This window comes from Durotheca rogersii, assembly GCF_024521655.1.
Source record: "Durotheca rogersii strain YMJ 92031201 chromosome Unknown GGS23scaffold_21, whole genome shotgun sequence".
Classification (NCBI taxonomy): Eukaryota; Fungi; Ascomycota; class Sordariomycetes; order Xylariales; family Xylariaceae; genus Durotheca; species Durotheca rogersii.
Genome location: NW_026251252.1, coordinates 136,269 through 147,905, shown reverse-complemented (window position 1 = coordinate 147,905; position 11,637 = coordinate 136,269). Strand labels below are relative to the sequence as shown.

The 11,637-nt window shown below is 58.8% G+C and overlaps 4 protein-coding genes across 4 annotated transcripts; 2 read left to right on the top strand and 2 right to left on the bottom strand.

Moving 5' to 3' along the window:
- Positions 1-867: 867 nt before the first annotated feature.
- On the top strand, positions 868-3,447 carry GGS23DRAFT_210701 (Rft-1-domain-containing protein). The gene is made up of 3 exons (XM_051511886.1): positions 868-901; positions 970-3,078; positions 3,170-3,447. Exons 2-3 carry the CDS (start codon positions 1,289-1,291, stop codon positions 3,240-3,242), a joined length of 1,863 nt encoding a protein of 620 aa, XP_051369512.1. The 5' UTR covers positions 868-901; positions 970-1,288; the 3' UTR covers positions 3,243-3,447.
- Positions 3,191-5,434, bottom strand: GGS23DRAFT_210554 (DEAD-domain-containing protein). Its single transcript, XM_051511885.1, has 3 exons — positions 3,712-5,434; positions 3,529-3,641; positions 3,191-3,459 (listed from the first exon to the last, which is right to left on the bottom strand). Exons 1-3 carry the CDS (start codon positions 5,242-5,244, stop codon positions 3,303-3,305), a joined length of 1,803 nt encoding a protein of 600 aa, XP_051369511.1. The 5' UTR covers positions 5,245-5,434; the 3' UTR covers positions 3,191-3,302.
- Positions 5,435-5,897: 463 nt separating this feature from the next.
- Positions 5,898-7,297, bottom strand: GGS23DRAFT_578933 (FeS cluster assembly scaffold IscU). Its single transcript, XM_051517022.1, has 3 exons — positions 6,607-7,297; positions 6,164-6,527; positions 5,898-6,101 (listed from the first exon to the last, which is right to left on the bottom strand). Exons 1-2 carry the CDS (start codon positions 7,022-7,024, stop codon positions 6,382-6,384), a joined length of 564 nt encoding a protein of 187 aa, XP_051369510.1. The 5' UTR covers positions 7,025-7,297; the 3' UTR covers positions 5,898-6,101; positions 6,164-6,381.
- Positions 7,298-8,267: 970 nt separating this feature from the next.
- GGS23DRAFT_210339 (ubiquitinyl hydrolase) lies at positions 8,268-11,622 on the top strand. The gene is made up of 4 exons (XM_051511880.1): positions 8,268-8,821; positions 8,905-8,972; positions 9,019-11,120; positions 11,190-11,622. Exons 1-4 carry the CDS (start codon positions 8,794-8,796, stop codon positions 11,332-11,334), a joined length of 2,343 nt encoding a protein of 780 aa, XP_051369509.1. The 5' UTR covers positions 8,268-8,793; the 3' UTR covers positions 11,335-11,622.
- Positions 11,623-11,637: the final 15 nt, after the last annotated feature.

Sequence of the window (11,637 nt, the reverse complement as noted above, 5' to 3'; positions counted from 1 at the left end):
GAGGGGTAGGAGGAGGCCGGCCGACAACCACGTTAGCATCCGCCGGCGGTCCGCAAGGATTACAGCTAGGGAGACCCGGCATCGTTGGCATGTGCGCATATACTCACATGGACGGACAGGTGCACTAGGAACGGTTTCGACATCCCACCGGCGAGCCCTCGGGCTTAGGGGAGCGTCCGCTTGACATTAAGCATCGAGACAATAGTAATCTGGCAGACCTTGGAGCGGAGCGGGACTCGGCACTCGAGAGTCGAATATTACGACTGCAAATAGCGACGGCCAGTGCTTGAAGGTATGAGATTCGTCGACGAGACGGGGCACATAATCTGGAAAGCTGCTCGCATGACAGGCCGAGTCGTCGAACATAATAGGGTAATGGTTAGCCAAGACCGAGGCCCGATGGGCCCCGGCATGTATGGACAGCTGTTGTTGGTGCTAATGCAGCGGAGGATGAAAGAAATGGATCATAAATTAGGCCCGGACGACAGTATCGGACCGATATCTCGCGTCTAGGCGGTTCGCGCGGACAGGCTATGCTTACACTAGGCGTGTCAGTGGGTAAATATGGCTGGGTCCAAGCGCCAGAGGAGGGGCGTTGAAGAACAACGATATTCGCTTCGTTTCTTCTTCGTTTTTCTTGTCTAGCCTTGCGCCGTTCCTATGCCACCGAGCCGGGAGGACCTGGAGAGAGTCCTCGGGTCCTACACCAAGGGACGGACGCGCGTTTCGCGGAGCTTACGACGTGCCATGGGGCCTTGCCGGGGTGGGCCGTTGACGGTGTGAGGATGTGGCACTCGGAGGAATAGGCCTAGAGAGACCGAAGCGCGGCCGTGGTGGACGTGGCGGGGGTCAATATGTCGGGACGGTGGGAGACGTGAAGGTGTGAAGATGAATGAAGATGGTGAGATGTGATCAACCCACTGGACTTACCTAGCTTACATATAATGGCCACTTACTGATTGATTTCAGGGTAAGTTATTAGTAGTGGTGCTGGAGGACCGATTAGATTAGGGTACTGTAGGTACCCAAGGTACTCAAGCTAGCGCCGGCAGCTGCTGTGGCAGTGCCCTGGCAGATGCTTAGCCTCATAGGTACCTATCCTTACAGCTAGGTAGGTACCAGGTAGCTATCAACATGCTACGGTAGCAGGAAAATAAAAATAGTACCTACCTAGCTGTCGTGACCGAGCTTGGCTCAACATCTTCCTCTTCGTCGTCGCGGCAGCACTGTTACAGCAGCACGCCAAGCACGATTCCACGCCGGCCCTCGTACCGAATACTATGCAGCCATGACGAAGCCTCCAGCAAACACGGCCCGGGGCCGTGACGAGAACCCATCCGCCCACGCCTCGCCGCCGCCGCCGCCGCCGATCACGACCACGACCACGACCACGACCACCTCCCCTCGACACGGGTCCGCCGCCGTCCGCGGCGCCTCCCTGCTCATCGTCCTGCAGATAGCGTCGCGCGCCGTCACCTTCGTCGCCAACCAGCTGCTCCTGCGCTTCCTCACCGCCCAGCTCCTCGGCATCTCCACCCAGCTCGAGGTCTACTACCTCTCCGTCCTGTTCTTCGCCCGCGAGAGCCTGCGCGTCGCCATCCAGCGGCAGGACAGCCGCCCCCCCGCCGCGCCCGCCAGCGCCCACGAGAAGACGTCGGATCATGCCGCCGCCGCCGCGGCCGCGAGCGCCCGCGATAGCCAATCCGTCGTCAACATCGCGCACCTCTCGCTCCTCCTCGGCCTCGGCGCCGCGCTGGGCTTCGGCTGGGCCTACCTGCGCTACGTCGACGCCGCCACGGCTGCGACCCCGCACCTCGGGGCCGCGCTCCGCATCTACGGGCTCGCCGCCGTCGTCGAGCTGCTCTCGGAGCCGGCCTTCGTCATCCTGCAGTACCGGCTGCGGTTCGGGCCGCGGGCGGCCGCCGAGTCCGTCGCCACATTCGCGCGGTGCCTCGTGACGTTCGGCACCGCCAGCTGGGCGTCGCGGCGGGCCGTGGACCTCGGCGTGCTGCCCTTCGCCTTCGGCCAGCTCGCCTACGGCACCGGCCTCCTCGCCGTCTACGCGTGGTACGGCGCGCAGCTCGCGTCTGCCGAGCGCTTCTCCCTCCTCCCGAAACGAAGCGCCCCGCTACGGCAGCAGCGGCCGCCGAAGGAGAGAGGCGAGGAGCATGAGGAGGAAAATAACCGAGCAGAGGGGCCCGGGCTCGCTCGCGACACCGACTACGCGCTCGGATACTTCTACAAGCCCACCTTGCAGCTCGCGTCAAGCCTGACGGCTCAGTCGTTCGTCAAGCACCTGCTCACCCAGGGCGACACCTTCCTGGTCTCTGTGCTCTCCGACGCCAGGTCCCAGGGCATATACGCGCTGGCCAACAACTACGGGGGCCTGCTCGCGCGCCTGGTCTTCCAGCCCATCGAGGAGAGCAGCCGGAACTACTTCAGCAAGCTGCTGTCCTCGGCCGCCGCCTCGCCCGACCGGCGGGCCGTCGCCCGGGCCCGGGCCGACCTGCAGGCGCTGCTCAGGTTCTACCTGCTGCTCGGCGCGGCCGTGGTCGCCGTTGGGCCCTACGCGGCGCCGCTGCTGGTCCAGGTGGTCGCCGGCGCGCGGTGGTCGGCCAGCGGCGCCGGCGCCGTGCTGGCGCGGTACTGCCTGTACGTCCCGCTGCTGGCCGTCAACGGCGTCGCCGAGGCCTTTGTCGCCTCCGTCGCCACCGACGCCCAGGTCCACCGCCAGAGCCTGTGGATGGGCGCCTTCAGCCTCGCCTTCGGCCTCGCCGGCTTCGTCTCCCTCCGCGTCCTCGGCCTCGGCGCCGCCGGCCTCGTCTACGCCAACGCCATCAACATGCTCTGCCGCATCCTCTGGAGCGCCGCCTTCATCGCCGACTACTTCCGGAGGCACGGCGCCGAGTTCGGCTGGAGCGGCGTCGCGCCCAGCGGCACCGCCGTCCTGGTGCCCGCCACCGCCGCCGTCTGGGCCGTGCTGGCCAGGGCCGGCATCTCCGTCGGGGCCGTCTCGCCGCACGTCTTCAGGGATCTAATCACGGTGGGAAGCGTAGCGGTGCCGTACGCGGCTGTCATGTGAGGGTTTTTTTTCTCTCTCTCTCTATATCTCGGCCCCACAAACGGCCCCTAGCTATCTATATTTACTCGTATTCTAACCCAAAACCAGCGCCTACACCGAACGCAAGTATCTACTAGACGCCTATCGCTCTGTACGTAGTGGCGGCCGAATGATAGGATAATTATCGCAGCGAATACCACAACCCGCTTTGCCGGACCCAGCACTTCTTAGCCCGCACTGCTTAATCATCAAACGTAATCTTTGTGCCTTTCTTCGTCATGTCGACGTCTTTGAAAAAGGCGCCGTACGTGCCATGCGCCTTCTTCTTGACAGTGGTCCCGAACTTCAGAAGGTCCTCCGGCACTGGCTGCCCGGCGGCCTTTAGAATGTTGATCAGCCTATGTAGGCGGAGCGTTAGTGAACTGTCAATGCTATTGTGGTGCCGGACGGGATGCTGCTGAACTCACTCTCCGGAATGGGCCTTGTCGTGCTCGGTGAAGAGCGTGATGGCGTGCCCAGTCTTGCCGGCTCGCCCCGTGCGGCCGATGCGGTGGACGTAGTCTTCGATGGTGAGAGGGAACTGGGCATGGTTAGCTGGCTGCCCACGGCGTGCGTTCAGATAGTAGCAATCTAGTAGGGACACGACCTACAGTAACGTTGATGACTAGCTTCACTTCGGGTATGTCTAAACCCCGCGCCGCAACATCCGTAGCAACTAGGACAGGCGTCTCTCCTTTCTTAAAGGCCTCGAGGCTGCGAGTCCTCTGCTCTTGCTTGAGGTCGCCGTGGATGCCGACTACCTTGATGCCTCGTTGCTGCAGGAACCCCTCGACGCGGGTGGCCTCCTTCTTATAAAGGCAGAAGACGAGGACCCGCTCGTTCTTCGGCTGAGCCTTGAGCAGCTGCAAGAGTCGCGTCTCCTTCCCGCGGGGGTCTACCACCTCGACGCGTTGTTCTATTCTAGCGTTCGCCTGCAGGTCCCCGCTCTCGTTCCCGCCTATCTGGATCTTGACGGGCGACACCATGAAGGTGGACGCGAGGACCTGGACGCTCTGCGGCCACGTGGCGGTGAACATGAGCGTCTGGCGGTCCTCCTTCCTCGGCGTGCAGCCGATGATCCTCTTGATGTCGTCCTCGAAGCCCTTGTCGAGCATGCGGTCGGCCTCGTCGAGCACCAGGAACCGGGCCGCGTCGAGCCGGGCCGCGCCCTCTTCGATGAAGTCCTTCAGCCGGCCCGGCGTCGCGACGACGATGTCGGCGTTCCGCAGCAGCGCCCGCTGTTCGTCCTTGGGCGCGCCGCCGTACACGCACACCGTCTTCAGCCCCACCAGGCCGCCGAGCTGCGCGAGCTGCTCGCTCGTCTGCATCGCGAGCTCGCGGGTCGGCGACACGACCACGGCGCGCACCCGGCTGCCGTTCCGCGCCCGGGGCATGCCGAGCGCCGCGGCGACGAGCGGCAGCCCGAAGGCGATCGTCTTCCCCGAGCCCGTCTCTGCGACGCCGACGATATCGCGGCCCGAGAGGCCGAAGGGCCACGACGCCGCTTGGATGGGCGTCGGCGCCTTGAAGGCGGAAAAGGGTTTCTTGGAGACGAGGGCCGACGGCGGCAGATGGGCGAATTCGGTGATGGGTCGGAGGGGCTTGGCGGAGAGAGGATCGGTGACGGCGATTTGGTGGGTGCTCAGGAAGGCCGCGATGTCAGCTTCGGACACGGCGGATAGGCTGGCCGTCTGCTCGTACGTCGGTGGTGCGCCTGAAGCGGCCGCAGCCTCCTCTGCGCCGGTAGCCTCTACCGAGACACTCCCGTTGGTCTCGCCATCTTCCGTCTTGCGCTTCTTCTTCTTTTTCTTATCCTTCTTCTCCTCTTTCCGGTTGCTATCCGGGCCCTTGTCTTCGCGGGGCGGGCCGTCGCCCTCCTCGCTTATACCGTCATTCCCCTCCTTCTCTCGCCTCCTTTTCTCCTTCTTGTCCCGCTTCTTGTCCTTGCTCCTCTTCGCCCTCACCCCCTCCTCGGGCTCCGGCGCCTCCACCTCGGCGGCGGGTTCTACCGGCGCAGACGACGCCGCGTCGGAGTCTTGGAGCTTGTCCTTGCGGTCCTTCTTGTCTTTCTTTTCCTTCTTGGACTTCTTCCGCGGGACGGCAGCGGCTTCGGCCTTGGCGTCCTCGAGGCGGTGCTTTGGCATTTCTACGGGTTGGCCCGCGGCCAATCGGCGTCCAGAGGGGAGGAGAAGCGGGGAGGATAGCGGGCGCCGCGGGGGTTCGAGGAGATATTAGAATCTAGGCAAATTCTAGGGAAATGCCATGTTGTAGGTAGGTATACACATGAAGACGTAAAGAAAAAAAAAACACGATAGGCCTGGATCCATAATTGATAAGATAGACGTACCCCCCTGTACCTACCGATTGCAAAGGCCGGGGGGTGAGGCTGTGGCTAAGCATCACTTAGGCAAGTATGGCGTCAATGGGCATGATTCGCCTCATCCTCGCAAATACCGCAACACACATACACATACGTATTCAACTCGGCCCGTCAAGTTATATCCGACCGCGTCGGGAAATATCGGCCCAACCCCCTTTTTGGGCCGAAGGGAGAGGGGAAGGACGACGTGGTGGAATGGATGAGGGTTAGATCCGGATGGCATGCATCACCATAGGAGGCACGTAGGCGTAGGTACTAATGGGCGGCACGCGTGAGGGAAGATATGTGTAGGTAGATAGGCATTCGTTCGTGTCCTGCCCATCCCGCCAGCCTGGAGTTGCCAATGCACTTCTCCGACGCTCCCGTGGCATCGTGGCCTGGGGGCGGCGGCGGGCGTCACCACAAAGAGACTATCTCCGCCTCGGTGATTTGGTGAACTTCTTTTTTTTCATTGCCTCACCCGGGAATCAGGTTAGGTACACGAGTGGTATTCTGTCTCATAGCTAAGCGAGGGCTCCGAGAACGCAAGCAGGTTTTTCCCCCCCTGCCGATTTCACCTAGTTAATACCGCAACACCGCCGCGCGCGCAACTCCGATGATAGGTCTCCCCCCCACCCCTTTCTGGTGTCCATCTGGAATCAGCCCCGTACGCGCGAGAACAAGGAAAGAAAACAGCTGCCTACACGTGGTGGCTAGACGGACTCGCCACAAGGTAGTCCGACATCGTGCTTCGCAGCATCGAATGCATCTTCACTCCTCACAACCTGGCGCGCGAATTGATATCGCTAACCAGTAACTTTTTCCTGTCCGTCCGATTTGCCCCTTCCCGTTACCCATGCAGTCAAACAAAGCCCCAATCGTCGCGGGACGATACGTATGTTCGGGATCCCCGGTCGTCGCCTCAGGCGGACGCTGCTACCGCCTCGCCGACGTTAGATAACTTGACCGTGGTGCCGGCCAGGCTCGTCGGCTTGGCGTGAGGGTTCTTGCTGTAGTAGTTGGAGATGGCCGACTTGATGGCGTCCTCGGCCAGCATGGAGCAGTGGACTGAACAGATGTGTATCGTTAGTATATATCTATCACATACGTGTAATTGAGCCACGAGGGACGAGGGGGAGGGGCTTACGTTTTACGGGAGGTAGGCATAATTCTTTGGCAATCTCAGTGTTCTTAATCCGGCCGGCCTCCTCGAGAGTCATCCCCCGCACCAGCTCAGTGAGGTAGCTGGAGCTGGCGATGGCGCTGCCGCAGCCGAAGGTCTTGAACTTGACGTCGGAGATGGTGTTGTCCTTGGGGTCGACGCGGATCTGCAGCTTCATGACGTCGCCGCAGGCCGGCGCGCCGACGAGGCCGGTGCCGACGTCGACGTCCGTCTTGAGCATCGAGCCCACGTTGCGCGGCTTACTGTAGTGGTCGAGCACCTTCTCGTGATACGACCGACGCAGCACGTGGACCGCAGGGCAGAGGGCCTGGCGGCCGGCGAGGCGGGGCGCGCCCGATGCGACGGCGAGACGGGCGGTATTTGCGAGCGTTCGGGAGAACATCTTGGGCAGAGATGAGTGGTGCTACTCTCTTATCAGGACGTTTCGCAGCGAACAGATGAGCTGCACGGATGCTGACACGAGAACGACGACGGTAAGGATGGCGGTAATGCGTGTATGGACGGATGGATGAAAATGGGTCTGTGCGGGTGTGTGTGAGGCTGAGTGGGAGAGGAGGTTTTCAGGTGTTGGTTGGGTCTGAGATGATGAGGTGCGAAATCCCCTAGAAAAAAAGAGAGCGACGAGGCGGGCTTTGGAATACCTCTTTCGGCGCGCGGCGATTTCGGTAGTAACATTATCCTGGGGGGGGGGGTCGTGGCGAATCATGACGCTCCAAATCGGCGATGAAATCATCTGCCTCGGAGATGCTGCACATGCACTGTGCAGCTACACTGCAGAAACGCGTGCATGCACAGTGTGAGATCTTCGGGTATTTCTACGTGCCACCGACTGCCACTACGTGCTGCAGACTACGTAGCGGCAGTTCGCGACTCACTACATCATCGCTATTCCATATATGTAGCCCCGTCAGTTAGCGTTAGTGGCATCGCACTGTGCGAGGGTATGATTGGGTCCGCTCTGGTCTTATCAGATCCCGTTGCGCAGATTGTTTGCAGCGCTTATAAATCCTGCTTAGGGGCAGGCTGCGGACCGCTGGCGGCCTCTGCCAGCTGTCGTCGTTCTGGCTAACCGTGGCTAGCCTCGGCTTGGAGATTACCCAGTAGGTTAGGTACTTGGACACCTGCGTGGAAGGCGCCGGATCTGATCCTAAGGTAGGTACCTACCTACCTATATACTATACCTGCTAGCGATACAAAGAAGCCCCCATCCTTATCGTAGCAGACGTGACGTAGGTACCTGCTCTGGCCTACCTAGGTACTTCTGGTCTACGGTATACTTATGCTGGGTAATCACACCTCAGGTGTACGTTCCTCTAAGCCACTAACGTTAGGTACCTCCTCACGTAACAGGAGTACCCTGAGTTGTAAGATAGAGGTTAGGTGTATGAGCAGGTACCTCTTACCCCCCCCTTTTACTTCCACTCCGAGGTAGATATAGGTACCTACCACCAGGGTTGAAAAAAAAAGTTTAAGTTTTTAAGTTAAGTTTAAGTTTTTTAAGTTAAGTTAAGTTTAAGTTTCGATTTTTAAAACTTAAGTTAAGTTAAGTTTTTATTTTTAAAACTTTTTTCAAGTTAAGTTAAGTTTAGTTAAAACTTAAAAACTTTTTTTTACAACCCTGCCTACCACTGCCTAAAGTGCTGGCATCCAGCCTCTAGGTACCTTCCCTACGTAAGTTCGAAGGTCTTCCTATGATGTTATCGTACCTGATAGGAAGGCGTGTCACTATCTGGCCTGCACTATCTGACCTGTTGCCCCTCCATCCTGTCACAGCCTTGCCCTTCCCCCCCCAGCTGCCTTCTCGAGCAACAGACCAGGGGATGCCTCAGCTTGCCTCTTAGCTTCGCACTTCAGGAACCGCACACCTAACCGACACACCTCTCTTTTGACAACCGCCGGACCGGCTTAAGATCTGATCAACTTGGGTGGGTAGGCTGTTTGACAATCAGCTTGTCCTAGTTTTACTCTGCTCGAAAAATAGAAAAGAAACACCATCGAGCATCGTCATTTCGTTGTCGGCCGCGGAGCTCTTTTCATTCACCAGAGGCAACGGCATCATCGGGCGCAGATTCCCTCGACATTCAACGCCTCCTCTAATCGATAGCTTTTCCCCAGCTTTAGATTACTCTTGTTTCTCTTTGGCTCCTTACCATGGCTTGTCCGCATTTGGAGTCGATTTGTAAGTCCGACTAGACGTCCTTCCCAAAAGAACCGGTCAAGAGAATGTAGCTACGAAGCTGACCGTCTTACCATATTCGGCAGCCCTGAGTCCCCCGACCCCAGCCCAGTCGGTCTATCGAGAAGACTGCACCCAATGTTTCGATTCCATTGTAAGCTCCCGTCCGATCGGGGCCAGCCCCTCCTAACAGGGTGTAGGACGACCCTCAAGGGCTGGATGTCTGCCTCCAGTGCTTCAACGGCGGTTGCGTGGGTCCGAGGGCCCATTCCCAGCTTCACCACGTCGTCCGCAGCCACCCTCTCGTGCTCAACATTCGGCGAACGCGGAAACATGTCGTTAAGGACGAGCCGCCTGCCAAGATGACAAAGCTAGCCATCGCCGCTGAAACCGAGGCCGATCGCTACGACATCACCACCGTCGTCCGATGTCTCGAGTGTTCCACCGACCTCGACAAATCCTCCCCCAAGCTGGCGCCTATTGTCGATGGAATTCTCAAGGCAAACACGTTCTCGCGACAAGAAGAAGTTAAAGCCTGGGAGCAAGAGCTGACATCTTGCGAGCACATCCTCCTCCTGCAGCAGCACGAGGGCCGTAAGATCCAAAGTGGTGATCTAGGCCACTGCTCAAAGTGCGATCTCAAGGAGAACCTGTGGTTATGTCTCGAATGCGGCAACTTGGGCTGCGGCAGGGCTCAATTCGGCGGCGTAGGCGGCAATTCCCACGGGCTGGCGCATGCCACCGAGTCGGCGCATGCCGTTGCCATCAAGCTGGGGTCCATCAGTCCCGAGGGAACGGCGGACGTATACTGCTATCAGTGCGACGAAGAGCGTGTAGACCCGGAATTAGCCACCCATCTGGCACATTGGGGCATCATACTTTCCGACCAGGTCAAGACGGAGAAGAGCTTGACCGAGATGCAGATTGAGCAGAATCTACGATGGGAGTTCTCCATGACTACCGAGGATGGAAAGGAGCTGAAGCCTCTGTTCGGGCCCAGCCTCACCGGGTTGAAGAACCTCGGGAATAGCTGCTACCTCGCGAGCATTCTCCAGTGTCTGTTTGACCTCCCCGCATTCCAGGCGCGATATAATGCTCCTGGCGCAGACCTGCCCATTGTACCCGACCCAGCCCAGGATCTGGAGACGCAACTACGCAAACTGGCCGATGGCCTCTTGTCTGGCCGCTATTCCACCCCGGATTCTCACGTCATTGCCTCGGAGAATACCCCTGAGATGGGGCACCAGAGAGGGCTATCACCTAGCATGTTGAAGCACCTGATCGGCCGGGGCCACGCTGAGTTCTCTACGATGCGCCAGCAAGATGCTTTCGAGTTTCTCCAGCACCTGATCAAACTCATCACTAGATCGCAGAACTCTCCTAATCTTGCCGACCCGACTCAGCCATTCAGATTCGTCCTCGAGCAACGACTGCAATGCCTCAGGTGCAAGAAGGTCCGATATACTACTACTGAGCAGGATAGCATATTTATCGATGTGCCCCTCAAAAAGTTGCCGGCTGTTGAAGGCGAAGGGGACCGCTACGAGCCCGTAGCTTTGAAGCAATGCCTAGACACCTTGACCGGCTCGGAGTTTGTCGAATTAACCTGCCCATCTTGCGGAAGCAAAGACGGGTTCACCAAGCGACTGCTATTCAAAACTTTTCCGACTACCCTCATCGTCAATGCGCGCAAGATGACGATCGAGAATTGGGTCCCTCGCAAGGTTGATGTCCCGGTAATCGTCGGGGATGAGCCCTTCCTCCTTGACGAATATGTCTCCCCGGGCCTTCAGCCATCCGAAGAACCCTTACCGGAAGAGGAGCCGGCGTCCGCTCCGGCCTTCGTGCCCAACCAAAGCGCCCTGGATAACCTTATGGTAATGGGATTCCCTCGCAACCGCTGCGAGAAGGCACTATACGCTACCGGTAATTCGGACGCAGACTCCGCCATGGAATGGTTGTTCGGCCACATGGAGGACCCCGACATTGACGAACCTCTTGTTATCGCACCCTCGACGAAGGGGGCAAGTGCTGCAGAGGTGGATCCTGAAAAGATCGAGATGCTCGGCGCTATGGGTTTTGCCGCACCCCAGGCTCGCAAAGCTCTCAAGGAAACCGGCGGGGATGTTGAGCGTGCAGTGGAGTGGCTGTTCAGCCATCCGGATGACCAAGGTGACTTCGGCGACGAACCCGCACCTACGGCAGAGAAGAAGGTGGCGGTACTCGTTGGCAGGGAAGACTTGCCCGCCAAGTTCCAGCTACAGAGCATCGTATGCCACAAGGGCACCAGCATCCACACAGGGTAAGCTCCGACGATTAATCATCGCCCCTAATCCTATGACGAGGATACGATCCTGACGGGAGAGAGCAGGCATTACGTGGCGTTCACTCGCAAGCAGCTCGATACCAGCGAACCCAAGTGGGTTCTCTTCAACGACGAGAAGGTTGTGGAGGCGGGCGATGTAGAGGAGATGAAGAAGACGGCATATGTCTACTTCTTCAACGGCGTGAATTGATAGAATCGACGGCGGGGATTCGGTGGACAACGGGTTTTCCCGAAAAAGAAAATGGCGTTTTATAGGGTTCAAGGTCGTGTGCAGAGCCCCAGGTCGGGATCTAAACGACAATTGCCGCCAATTGTCCTGGTGATGCTGCTTGTTAGCATGATGTATATGAGAGACAAGGGACGAGGGACGAGGGGAAATCACACGATACAAGGGCGGCTGAGGAATTCAAAATTAAGCATAGACGCAGCTGAGAGCTGCCCGGCGCTGGCGGTTGCATGGGTTAGATGGACCAGATAGCGCCAAAGAGAAAAT

Bases quoted from the DNA above. Each gene is read 5' to 3' on its own strand.
- GGS23DRAFT_210701 (XM_051511886.1), top strand. From the start codon at position 1,289: ATGACGAAGCCTCCAGCAAACACGGCCCGGGGCCGTGACGAGAACCCA. The intron at 3,079-3,169 runs GTGAGGGTTTTT...ACCCAAAACCAG, and splicing joins GTGCCGTACGCGGCTGTCAT to CGCCTACACCGAACGCAAGT.
- GGS23DRAFT_210554 (XM_051511885.1), bottom strand. From the start codon at position 5,244: ATGCCAAAGCACCGCCTCGAGGACGCCAAGGCCGAAGCCGCTGCCGTC. The intron at 3,642-3,711 runs GTAGGTCGTGTC...AACCATGCCCAG, and splicing joins AGCTAGTCATCAACGTTACT to TTCCCTCTCACCATCGAAGA. The intron at 3,460-3,528 runs GTGAGTTCAGCA...CCGCCTACATAG, and splicing joins GACAAGGCCCATTCCGGAGA to GCTGATCAACATTCTAAAGG.
- GGS23DRAFT_578933 (XM_051517022.1), bottom strand. From the start codon at position 7,024: ATGTTCTCCCGAACGCTCGCAAATACCGCCCGTCTCGCCGTCGCATCG. The intron at 6,528-6,606 runs GTAAGCCCCTCC...ACATCTGTTCAG, and splicing joins ATGCCTACCTCCCGTAAAAC to TCCACTGCTCCATGCTGGCC.
- GGS23DRAFT_210339 (XM_051511880.1), top strand. From the start codon at position 8,794: ATGGCTTGTCCGCATTTGGAGTCGATTT. The intron at 8,822-8,904 runs GTAAGTCCGACT...CATATTCGGCAG, and splicing joins TCCGCATTTGGAGTCGATTT to CCCTGAGTCCCCCGACCCCA. The intron at 11,121-11,189 runs GTAAGCTCCGAC...GGGAGAGAGCAG, and splicing joins GGCACCAGCATCCACACAGG to GCATTACGTGGCGTTCACTC.